This window comes from Lampetra fluviatilis, chromosome 38 (assembly GCF_964198595.1).
Source record: "Lampetra fluviatilis chromosome 38, kcLamFluv1.1, whole genome shotgun sequence".
NCBI lineage: Eukaryota > Metazoa > Chordata > Hyperoartia > Petromyzontiformes > Petromyzontidae > Lampetra > Lampetra fluviatilis.
Window position 1 is genome coordinate 4,031,795 of NC_136312.1, and position 13,281 is coordinate 4,045,075.

Here is a 13,281-nt window from a genome sequence, read left to right on the forward strand (position 1 = left end):
GTTGGGGTAGTGATAGGGGTAGTGATTGGGGTTGGGGTAATGATAGGGGTAGTGATTGGGGTTGGGGTAGTGATAGGGGTAGTGATTGGGGTTGGGGTAGTGATAGTGGTAGTGATAGGGGTAGTGATAGGGGTAGTGATTGGGGTTGGGGTAGTGATGGGGGAAGTGATGAGTGTTGAGGTAGTGATGGGGGTTGGGGTCATGATAGGGGTAGTGATGGGGATAGTGATGGGGGTTGGAGTAGTGATGGAGGTAGTGATTGGGGTTGGGGTAGTGATGGGGGTTGGGGTAGTGATAGGGGTTGGAGTAGTGATGGAGGTAATGATTGGGGTTGGGGTAGGCTTGATCCCAGCTGGGAGGTGAGGCAGGGTGTAGTAGTATCAGGACGATGATGGGCTGGGGGAGAAGATATGGGGGTTGTCGTAAGGGACGAACGGTAGCCGGTTAAAGTGACGATGAATGTTTCGTAACAGACGAAACGTGTTAGTGCAATGCAGAAGGACCGTTGGCCTAAACGTCGCCTCCTATATATTATTATTATAGTTTAATGGTCACACGCAGTGCCATCGACGCACGTGTTGAGTTTGTCATGAATTAGGATGACGCGTTAGTCTACGGAAATGTTGGATGACAGACGAGGGCGGTGGCCGAGCGTCGATGGACATGTGACCGAGACCCCTCAGCTGCCCACCGAGCTACGTGCTGGGTAGCAGAGGGCAGTTGTATCAAATTACACTGCTGTACTCTACTTCTATGCTCCCGCTATCCGCCTTTACCAACCCGCATTTAGTCAAATAATCAGCACAATACACAGGTGAATACGTCATTGATTTAGTGAGTGAGCGAGTGGGTAACTGGGGGAATTTAGTCATCGGGTGAGTGGGTGGGTGAGAGTGCATGAATCGGTGACTGGGCGAGTGAGTGAGCGAATGAGAAATTGGGCGAGTGACTGAGTGTGTGAGTAAGTGGGTGAGAAAATGGGCGAATTAGTCGTCGGGCGAGTGGGTAAGAGAGTGGGTGAACGAGTGAGTGAGTGATTGGGCGAGTGAGTGGGTGAGTGACCGAGAGTGTGTTGCTGGGACCAGCGGTGTCGTGGTTGATGCCAGCGTGGGATGAGATGAATCGGTCAGAGTCTGTCAGGGACCGAGTCCTCAACACGGGTGGCGGAACCAATGGGTGAAGTTCACGGGAACGGCGGCCACGGGACCTTCGCCTACGATAAGATCAACCGCAGTGAACCCTGACCCAGCCAGAACTCAGAAGCTAAGCAGGTGTGAGCCTGAACAGCGGCCCGGATGGGCGACCCGCGTGCCGACACGGCCGCCATCGCGCTACGGAGCGGACGCCGTTGTCTTCACTGCTCTCCCGTACCAGCCCGCACAGACCAGAGTGGCGCAGAATGTTCAAACATCAGCCGCGGACCGCACGGTGTGGGCAGGAACCTCATCCAGCAGTGGACAAACGCAGGGGGCACGTACGCTCGTACGTGCATCACAGCGGCGCCAAGCGAGGCAGCCGTGCTTCGGGGAGATCTGGCGACTCCACGCACTGCTCGGGAGTTTCCAGGACATGCCGCTGACTCCCACAGTGAAACTGGAATATGTGTACATATATAAAGTGATTAACGTCCATAAAAAAAACAAAATCGACAAACCGCACGCACCCCTTATCACGCACCCCCTAGAAAATAAGGTCCCTCGAACGAGTAATTAACAAATAGACCCTGCCTTGTCATGGTCCAGGATTGATCCCAAGATCAAGCTTGCAAGAAAGTGGCTCAGACCCACGACAAAAAACTCCGCAGCAGACAAGAGGTGGCCGCTGGTTGACGCGGGGGATTGGCAACGCCGCGTCGGGGGACGCCACGCCAGCGCTGCCCATATCCTGAGTTCAAATCCCGGTCCCGTGTCTTGCTGTACCACACCAGCCCCCCTTCTCTCAGCCATTCCACTCACTCACTCACACATCAGTCCACCTCTTCTCCAGCCCATGCCGTGCCGGTTTAGCCCCCCTCTATCCGACCTAACAGAAGCTGCTTGGGCATGCTGTGGCTGGGCATGCTGGCTACATGACCCAGCCAAGACAGCCTCGCCTGCTCGAAGAGCTCACCGGTGATGGGGACTGTGTCCAGATCTTTCAAGGTTCTGTGAGCTCCTCACACAATCCAGTCTGGTTACACCCAGGATGGATTGCAGACAGGCCAGTCTGAATGTTTCTAACCGGTGCAGATGTTCCTTTAGAAGGGGTCCACGCCTCGCAAGCAAAGAGAATGGAGGGCATGATGGTGGCTGATGAGACCCGGAGTTTCGTGTGGAGCGACAGGCCAGGAAGCTACCACACCGCAGTGTTACGCAGCTGATGAATAGATAATGCCGCTTGGCTGATTCGGTGCAAGGCCTCTGCTGCAAAACGGGAACTGGCCATCGGCACTCAGCCCACGTGTGGGAACTCCTCCACTTACAAAAAGTAACGCAGGCACAAAAAGACATCGATCCCCCAGATAGCCGTGAACAGACTGTTGCGGAAAGTGCTGCTAGTGGCACAGCACTCGAGGGTGTGGGTGGCCAGCACCACGACTGACCGCCTTTGTCTCCCGAATGGCGATGTTTACACCTCGCACCACGTACAAATTTTAGGGCTGAGTTGACCTAGGGGAGGCCCAGGACCAGTTCAGATAATCGTCTCCGGTGTCGGCCGTGAGCGAGAATCGGCGAGTTGGGAGCGCAGCGCTCTAACCGCTGCTACGCTACCGCTCCCCGCGCGCGCGTAGACACGCAAGAACGCGTGCACACACGCACCCGCACCCACTCACGCGCACACCCACACCCACTAGCGCACGCACGCTCCTCAGCATCCGCAGCCCCAGCCGGCGCCGACGGCGCGCGAGTCCAGCTTGATGGAGCCGTGCCGCGAGTCCGACACGGAGGGGCCGCCGTTGCGTGCCAGTAGCTCGGCGGCCAGGCGCAGGAACACCTCGTCCACGTTGTCCGCCTCCTTGGCGGAGGTCTCGAGCGCGGCCAGCATGCCGTGCCGCCGCGCCAGCTCCTGACCCTCCTCCCACGACACCTGGCGCCCCTCGGCCATGTCCAGCTTGTTGCCTGCGGGGGACCGGCAGACGCGAGGAGCGGTGAGATCACGGCGACGGCGGCGGTAGCAGCTGTGATGGTGAGGGTGGTGGTGGTGGTGGTGCCGGTTCAAAGTTCAAAGATCATTTATTAGGTATAGACCTGTGAACCATTCGGATCTTGAATCGGGTGCAACCGCAACAAACAAAAAACAAAAACATGAACAAGAAAACATCTTAAAGTGAATGTGACTGAGTGCAAACATAAAATCCAAGAAAAGACAGCAAATATTGCAGAAAAAATCACCGTACACCAACACTGTGTGCAAAAATCCCAGTGGGATGCAAGTCAAACAACAACAACAACCACAAGACAACTTAGATTAAGGCCATCAGTCTAACTCTGTACTACAACAAACAAACATGGCCAAACCAAAAAACTTTTCGAAAATCAATTGCAATGGTGAGGCTGAGGAGATGGCGGTGAGGACGAAGAGATGACAGTGAGCATGGTGGTGACGGTGGTTATGATGGTGAGGACGAGATGGCGGTGATCATGTGAGGACGAGGTGACGATGGTGAGGATCGTGGTGACGGTGGTTACGGTGCCGAGGACGAGTTAACGATGGTGAAGATGACGGTGAGGATGGCGGGTTTGCCGGCGCTGCACCGATGAGCAGTTGCACGAGGTTGTGTCCGGCGTAGCGGTTGATGTCGTCGATCCATCGCGGCACGGAGAGGAAGGAGGGCCGGCTGGTGATGTCGTAGGCCAGCACCGCGCCGTTGGCGCTGCGGTAGTAGCTCTGAGTGATCGTCTTGAAGCGCTCCTGCCCGGCCGTGTCCCAGATCTGAAGCTGCGTCCGGATTCAACGACAGCAGCAGCAGCAGCAACGTCAACCGCCACCACCACCACCACTACCACCGCCACTACCACCGCCAATACCCCCCCATTCGAAACAAAGTAACGGTGACGTCACCAGGGCACGGGTGCCTGGCCAGGTGGACTTTGAGGCAACCACCGCTACCACCACTGCCGCCACCAACACCGCTGCCGCCATCACAACCACCACCACCACCACCATGGCCTCTCGCAGACTTAACACAACTGGGCGGTGGGTAGTGGTGGTGGCTACGCTGCTGCATGTGCCTGCCTGGATTATAGCGCTGTGGAGGCAGCAGGGAGGGTTGCTGGACCACGACAACAGAAGTTGTCGTGAAACTTCGTTCCCTGTGGGTGGGCGTCGAGGAGTCGTATACCCCGGCATGCCAGTAGGCAGTGCAGCAAACTGCGGACTAATCACCAATCTGTTCCATCTGTACGGCGATAGAGTGTTTCCCCACTCGCATGTGTGGTGGATTCAGCCGAGTCGCAGACGTACTCTTTGGAGGCAACACATTTGTTAACTCCAACACTCGGGTGAACAGAATAACAACCTATGGTGGTGACCAGCAGGCTGACTATACTAATTGACCGGACCACAGCTTGGGTCCAGGTCCACGTGTTGGAGACTCTGTAGGACGTAGAGCGTCGACGAAGGTTTCTTCAGGATGAACAACAGCAGCCGGTCCCTCTGGGGGACCCGGCTGATATCCTCTGCGGCGTGGCCGGCTCCGCCCCTGGCCACGAACCACCTTCCACAACCCTCCAGCGGGATCTCGACCCGGACCACGTGACCATCCCCAGCCCCCCACTTGGGGCCCCTCTGTAGACTTAACCGGTCACGTGTCCTCTTGGGTCAACCAGAGTGCACGGCCTCCAGTGACCCTTTTCCTACGGCCCGCACTCGCACAGCCGATCCTCTAGGGCTGGCGTTGCACGCCAAGCGTGACGGCATCCAGCGCTGTCAATCAGCGCTGTCAATCAGCGCTGTCAATCAGCGCTGTCAATCAGCGCTGTCAATCAGCGCTGTCAATCAGCGCTGTCAATCAGCGCTGTCAATCAGCGCTGACTGAGCCCCTCTAAGGCCGGCACTGCACTCACATCATCGTGGTGTCCGCGATGACAAGACACCGCACGCTGTGCCTCTCGAGGGCCGTCACACACAGCGACATCCCGCGATGTCACTACACACGTGCAGGTTTACTCCCCGCGTGTATGACCATTCAGAATCTTTATTTAAACTGCAGCAGGAGGAATCCGATGTGCTACTAAGCTCTTTTTCACAGATGTCCAGCGTTGGCCGATAACACTTTCATAGAGGACCGCAGAGCTTGGAGGGGAATTGTATAATGCATAACACAAATGCACTAGAACACGTGATATTGTGTGTAAGGTATAGAATATACAATTTCTATGAAATAAATATACTTTGGACAATGTTAGTGGCGGTGGATGGGGGTTATTGGGGAGCGATGGCGCAGCGATTAGCGCGCTGCGCTACGAACCCCTGCTACCCGAGTTCAAATTCCGCTCACGGCCAACACCAGTGACGATTATTTGAACCGGTCCTGGGCCTCCCCTAGGTTGACTCAGCCTCAAATAAGTACCTGGTCTCCCACTGGGGAGACCAAGGCGGCCGGGCGTGGTGCTGGCCACCCACCCCCTCATAGGCGCTGCTGCTCGCTAACAGCACTTGCCCCAAAATTCTGTTGAGGCTACACGGGGGACCTTGGTCTTTGATAAGAGCATGGTGGGGGGTAAGGGCGGAGTGGGGGATGAGGGAGGGGTGGTGCTGGTGGTGGATGGGGGGTGGTGACCCGATTGTTTGTACAGCAAATTACATCGAGCAATGGAATCAGCTAGTGAGGGTTTTTTTTTCTCTTTCTCAGCGCGTTGCACAACAAAGCAAAGTGCACGGCCACGCGGTGGTTCCAATGGCAATGACACCTCGCCGGGCTGGATCGGGATTAAACGAGCAAGCCGAGTAAATCCGCCGCTGCGCTCAAACCTCAGCGAGCACGCGCGCGGGGGTAATGCGCGCTACGTACAACAGCGCGCTACGTACAACAGCGCGCTACGTACAACGGCGCGTTACGTGCAACGCAGCCAATGCCGGATTAAGGTATTGCGTGGCCTGTAGCATATGTAATAAAGAAGCCTTAAATTTAAAAAAATGAAAATATAAAAAAACACTATTTTTTTTACTTGCATAGTAAAGTAAATTGATTTTTTTCATTTGCTATACAGCCAGATAATACGACAAATTGATGACCTTAAACACCCAGTCGTTCATAAAAGTTGAAGGCGGAATAGTACTATAGTAATAGAGCAAGTGCAGAATCACTGAACCGGAATTGATAGCTTGAAAGCATTTAGCGCGGGGCCCTTGAAAGTGCGGCGCCCGTAGAATGTGTAGCTACTTTTGCTACCAGGATAGACGGGCGCTGACAACGACGCGTTACGTTAACGCAAGCGCCGTCCTGCACGCCGGCCTCTGTCGGACGAGCAGAGGGGCCACGGTGGTGGTGTCACGCTCAGCGGGGCGCTACACTTGGCAACCCAGAGGTCGCCGGTTCGATCCCCACCCTGACGCCTGTATATTTATTATATTATATTTATTGTATAATTTTAATTTAATTTTTTACCTACGTGACTTTACCGAAAGAACTAAGAGTATGAATCCTTGCAGTCACGAAAGCTTCAAATCTAGAATGTATATTTGTAGTTTGTATGTCTCACTCTCTCTCCTCGTGGATTTTTAACCATGTCCTCCGGATTTTCCCTCCACATTAAGAATCATGACACGTTTGTGGTATGTGGCTGCTGATATCAGCCACTTCGTTGAGCTATCATTGGTGGGCCACGTCTATTCTGAAATAAAGAGCTAGAAAAAGCGCAGCGGGGCCTTACCTTGTAAAATGAAAAGTTTTGAGGGATTTCGATTTAAAGCTTTCGTGACTGCAGGGATTCATATTCTTGGTTCTTTCGGTAAAGTCACGTAGAAGGGAAATAATAAATTAATAAAAATATAAAACAATAAAAATTCTCACGACGTTTCGACTGCAACACAAGCAATCATCATCAGGTGTGAAATCCACAGGAAGAAAATGTTCTTGCTGTGGAAACATTTATTGCTGTGGATTTCACACCTGATGATGATTGCTTGTGTTGCAGTCGAAACGTCGTAAGAATTTTTTATTATTTTATACTAATATTATTCTATTATTTCCCTTCTACGTGACTTTACCGAAAGAACCAAGAATATTTTGAGGGATTCTCAGGACAATCGCTAGTTCCGCGGGTCCTACGATTGAGGAGGCCCGGGTTTTGTTTCCGGCGCGATCGTCACCTTGATCCTTTTGCCCTGCATGTCAACGGTCTTCATAGCGAAGTCTACGCCGATGGTGTTCCGCTGCTTCTCCAGGAAGATCCCGGACTTGAACCGCTGCACGATGCACGTCTTGCCCACGTCGGGGTCTCCGATGAGGATGACCTTGAAGAGGAAGTCGTAAGCGCCGCCGCCCTCGGCATCGTGCATCCTCGCGCGCTGCCACGGGCGTTAGCTCGGGCCTGGTGACGCCTGACACGCGTGATCACGCCGACACGCGCCGAGTTAGCACCGGCCCGGCAAAGCCGATACGCGCGATCAAATCAAATCATGAGCATAAGCTGTCACGCAAACTCCGGTCATCATCGCAGCAGCGCCATCGAACAAAGACGGTGCTCACCGACATCGCGTGGCGCTTTCAGGTGCCCTTCTGTGGCCGTCTGGAACGGTCTTCCTTCCGATATTAGCAAGCCACTGGGAGCTACGCACTTTTAAAATCATCATCTAGATTGAAATGTCTTTTCTTTAGAACCGCTTGTTGCGTTTAGTTTATTGTCATTCCCGCGCACCTCCAATTAGTGCGGTTGGCTACGTACGGTGCGAAAGAAGTTCAACATCCATACGTACATTTCATGTGAGGGCGCTGTCGTCATCATAGCACAGGGCGGAGGAACGTGCCGCTACTGTGTTTCACAGACGAGTACAGGTCAGCTGATCCACTCACCAAACCCAAACGATCATTCACTCACTCATTGGGCTCACTCACCCACCCACCCATCCACTCACTCACTCACCCACCCACTCACCGGCTCACCCATTTGCTCACCCATTCAATCTCCCACTCATTGCTCCCGGCAGTATTAAACGGGGCTGCCGTGCAGTTCCAACCACGAACCAGGTCAACAAGCGCCGGTGTCATCATCACGGGTCACAAAGTGATTTTCCTGCTCGCAAGGGCACCGAGGCATTGGTGCTCATACCCTGTTACAGCCCTGCAGAGCCCGTGGTGGAACTTCCACGTTCCTATGACGGGAACTGAGTCCATCTATCCATAGCACAACCACTGGTGACGTCATCACACAGTGGTACTCGTGTGGTGGCAGGGATAACGCCTCAGAACTCACACTCGTATTGTTATAACGCGTTATAACTCATACTACTGTAATTATAACGCGTTATAACTCATACTAGTGTAATTATAACGCGTTATAACTCATACTAGTGTAATTATAACGCCAAATAACTCACATTCGTATTGTTATAACGCGTTATAACTCATACTAGTGTAATTATAACGCCTCAGAACTCACATTCGTATTGATATAACGCATTATAACTCATACTAGTGTAATTATAACGCGTTATAACTCATACTAGTGTAATTATAACGCCTCAGAACTCACACTCGTATTTATATAACGCGTTATAACTCATACTAGTGTAATTATAACGCCTCATAACTCACATTCGTATTGTTATAACGCCTCAGAACTCACATTCGTATTGTTATAACGCGTTAAAACTCATACTAGTGTAATTATAACGCGTTATAACTCATACTAGTGTAATTATAACGCCTCAGAACTCACATTCGTATTGTTATAACGGTAAATAACTAATTCTAGTGTAATTATAACGCGTCAGAACTCATATTCTTATTGTTATAACGCGTCATATCTCATACTAGTGTAATTATAACGCCAAATAATTCACACTCGTATTGTTATAACTCATGCTAGTGTAATTATAACGCCTCAGAGCTCACACTCCTATTGTTATAACGCGTTACAACTCACACTAGTGTAATTATAACGCGTTACAACTCAGACTCCTGTTAGCACGACGCGCGCATTAACTCTCTTGCACCGTCACCGCTGTAATAACGCACCAGTACAGTGCAGTACAGTGCAGTACAGTGCAGTACAGTCTCTATCCACTGCTAACCTGACTGCAGGCGACGTGGAGGAGGGAGACCGACACGAGTCGAACTTGGCACATCCAACACGCGCCACGAACGCGTCTTACGTGGCAGGCGATTGCGAAACAGCAGCGGCGACTGCGGTAACTCACGACGACGACGACGACAACGCCGATGTGATTGTAACGAAGCAAAGGAGGTTAAAAAAGATGATGAATTAAAAAAACAAATCTCTTAAACTTCCCCTCGCCCCCAACTGGAAGCTCTGGGACGGAAGCCCAAGAAACCGCGGGAGGTCAAAGGGCAGCGGCGTGACGTCACCGCTGAGGCCGCACCCCCTTTGCGGGTTTTGTTTTCAGAGATCTTCCGCCACGGGTAGAAGTGGTGGTAGTGGTGGTGGTAGTTGTGGTGGTGGTGGTTGTGGTGGTGGTTGTGGTGGTTGTGGTGGTGGTAGTGGTGGTGGTGGTTGTGGTGGTTGTGGTGGTGGTTGTGGTGGTTGTGGTGGTGGTTGTGGTGGTGGTAGTGGTGGTGGTAGTGGTGGTGGTAGTGGTGGTGGTAGTGGTGGTAGTTGTGGTAGTGGTAATTGTGGTGGTGGTAGTTGTGGTGGTGGTGGTGGTTGTGGTGGTGGTGGTAGTGGTGGTGGTAGTGGTGGCGGTGGTAATTGTGGTGGTGGTAGTGGTGGTGGTAGTGGTGGTGGTAGTGGTGGCGGTGGTAATTGTGGTGGTGGTAGTGGTGGTTGTAGTGGTGGTGGTAGTGGTGGTGGTTAGTAGTGGTGGTGGTGGTAGTGGTGGTAGTAGTTGTGGTGGTGGTAGTGGTGGTGGTGGTAGTAGGTGTGGTGGTAGTAGTGGTGGTGGTAGTAGTGGTGGTGTTAGTGGTGGTGGTTGTGGTAGTGGTGGTGGTGGTAGTAGTAGTGGTGGTGGTAGTAGTGGTGGTAGTAGTTGTGGTGGTGGTAGTGGTTGGTAGTAGTTGTGGTAGTGGTGGTAGTAGTGGTGGTAGTAGTGGTGGTAGTGGTGGTGGTGGTGGTGGTGGTAGTGGTGGTGGTAGTGGTGGTGGTAGTGTTGGTGTTAGTGGTAGTAGTGGTAGTGGTGGTGGTAGTAGTGGTAGTAGTTCTGGTGGTGGTGGTGGTAGTGGTGGTGGTAGTGGTGGTGGTGGTAGTGTTGGTGTTAGCGGTAGTAGTGATGGTAGTGGAGAGTGGTGGTAGTGGTGGTGGTAGTAGTAGTAGTGGTGGTAGTGGTGGTGGTGGGGGTGTTAGTGGTAGTAGTGATGGTAGTGGTAGTGGTGGTGGTAGTAGTGGTGGTAGTGGAGAGTGGTGGTAGTAGTGGTGGTAGTGGTAGTAGTAGTGGTGGTGGTAGTAGTTGTGGTAGTAGTGGTGGTAGTAATAGTTGTGGTGGTAGTTGTGGTGGTGGTGATAGTGGTGGTGGTGGTAGTTGTAGTGGTGGTGGTAGTAGTTATGGTGGTAGTAGTTGTGGTAGTGGTGGTGGTAGTAGTGGTGGTAGTGCAACACCGCTGCGCGAGGAACACGGCCACCCGAGTTTCGATACCATCCAAGATACCATCTCAGGCATCAATACCATCTCAGAATCCATAGCAGAGCCAATAAAACACCAGTGCCGATTATCTGAACCGGTCCTGGGCCTCGCCTATGTCGACTCAGCCTCAAACGAGTACCTGGTGCGGTGTGCAGTATCCATCGCCACCGGGGAAGACAAAGGCGGCCGGGCGTGGTGCTGGCCACCCCACCCCCTCGTGTGTCGTGCCGGCCTTCATAGGTGCCACTCACTAGCGGCACTTGGGACCGTCCATAAATGACGTCACGCACCTGGGGGGGGGGGTCAGACATTTGTGACGATGTGTGACGAGGGGGGGGCGGTTTGAGAAATGTGACGTCACCTCAAAATGCGCAACTTTAAATAAATATAGACAACGCGTTCTACTTAATTAAATTGACTTTTTAATAAATGTTTTCTCCTACAACATCAGAGTGCAGCGCCACATTGAATACGCACCACAATGACAAGAGTTTAAAGCGATTTGAAGCATGTTTTATTTTGGGGAGGGGGTGGCAGAGCTTTGTGACGTCATATTTAAGGGGGGGGGGGTCTGACTTTTTGTGACGCCGTGTGACAAGGGTGGGGGGGGAGGCAAACATCGTCCAAAATCGCGTGACGTCATTTATGGACGGCTCCTTGCCCCAACAGTCTGTTAAAGGCTATAATAGGGGGGGGGGGTGATCCTCACGCCCCCCGTGATTGCTGCAACTGAGCCAGGCAGAGACGAGCCCGTAGTGGCTGTGGCCACTACGGGCTCGTCTCTCAGAGCAATCTGTCATCTCGCGGCATCTCGAGACAAATGCGACAGCCCTCGTTTGTCTCCTGAATTCTCAGGGGAGAATGTTGGGGAGGGGGGGGGAGCTGGGAAATTAAATATATAAATAACGAAATATAGTTCTAATAATACATTTTGTCATTTTATTTAGACAGAATGTATACACTGTCTGGAATGGCTGCCAGTTCATACTCGCATTGATTTTAAGATTATCCTAGGTGTGTTTGGGCTTGCTTAGATTCAGCAACTATCCAGCCTCACACTCCAATACCCAGCCACTCACTCCACTACCCACTCACTCCACTACCCACACACTCCACTACCCACACACTCCACTACCCAGCCACACACTCCACTACCCACATACTCCACTACCCACACACTCCACTACCCACACACTCCACTATCCAGCCACTCACTCCACTATCCACACACTCCACTACCCACACACTCCACTATCCAGCCACTCACTCCACTACCCAGCCACTCACTCCACTACCCACACACTCCACTGCCCAGCCACACACTCCACTACCCAGCCACACACTCCACTATCCACACACTCCACTACCCACACACTCCACTATCCAGCCACTCACTCCACTACCCAGCCACTCACTCCACTACCCACACACTCCACTGCCCAGCCACACACTCCACTACCCACACACTTTACTACCCATCCACACACTCCACTACCCACACACTCCACTACCCACACACTGCACTACCCAGCCACACACTCCACTACCCATCCACACACTCCACTACCCACACACTCCACTACCCAGCCACACGCTCCGCTACCCATCCACACAATCCACTACCCACACACTGCACTACCTACTCACTCCACTACCCAGCCACACACTCCACTACCCAGCCAATCACTCCACTACCCAGCCACACACTCCACTACCCAGCCACACACTACACTACCCATCCACACACTCCACTACCCACACACTCCACTACCCACACACTTCACTACCCACACACTCCACTACCCAGCCACACACTCCACTACCCATCCACACACTCCACTACCCACACACTCCACTACCCAGCCACACACTCTACTACCCACACACTCCACTACCCAGCCACTCACTCCACTACCCAGCCACACACTCTACTACCCAGCCACACACTCCACTACCCAGCCACACACTCCGCTACCCATCCACACACTCCACTACCCAGCCACTCACTCCACTACCCAGCAACACACTCCACTACCGAGCCACACACTCCACTACCCATCCACACACTCCACTACCGAGCCACACACTCCACTACCCAGCCACACACTCCACTACCCAGCCACACACTCCACTACCCACACACTCCACTACCCATCCACACACTCCACTACCCACACACTCCACTACCCACACACTGCACTACCCAGCCACACACTCCACTACCCATCCACACACTCCACTACCCAGCCACACACTCCACTACCCACACACTCCACTACCCATCCACACACTCCACTACCCACACACTCCACTACCCACACACTGCACTACCCAGCCACACACTCCACTACCCATCCACACACTCCACTACCCACACACTCCACTACCCAGCAACACACTCCACTACCGAGCCACACACTCCACTACCCAGCCACACACTCCACTACCCAGCCACACACTCCACTACCCACACACTCCACTACCCATCCACACACTCCACTACCCACACACTCCACTACCCACACACTGCACTACCCAGCCACACACTCCACTACCCATCCA

General features: G+C 52.9%; 1 protein-coding gene across 1 annotated transcript; it reads right to left on the reverse strand.

Moving 5' to 3' along the window:
- RAB43 (RAB43, member RAS oncogene family) lies at window positions 1–9,482 on the reverse strand. The gene is made up of 4 exons (XM_078874060.1): window positions 9,217–9,482; window positions 7,294–7,524; window positions 3,735–3,918; window positions 1–3,098 (listed from the first exon to the last, which is right to left on the reverse strand). The coding sequence occupies exons 2-4, from the start codon at window positions 7,480–7,482 to the stop codon at window positions 2,848–2,850; spliced, it is 624 nt and encodes a 207-aa protein (XP_078730186.1). The 5' UTR covers window positions 7,483–7,524; window positions 9,217–9,482; the 3' UTR covers window positions 1–2,847.
- Window positions 9,483–13,281: the final 3,799 nt, after the last annotated feature.

Coding starts and splice junctions, on each gene's coding strand:
- RAB43 (XM_078874060.1), bottom strand. CDS start 7,482: ATGCACGATGCCGAGGGCGGCGGCGCTTACGACTTCCTCTTCAAGGTC. Junction 3,919..7,293: donor TGCAGGGCAAAAGGATCAAG/GTGACGATCGCG, acceptor ATCCGGACGCAG/CTTCAGATCTGGGACACGGC. Junction 3,099..3,734: donor CCTCGTGCAACTGCTCATCG/GTGCAGCGCCGG, acceptor GGTCCCCCGCAG/GCAACAAGCTGGACATGGCC.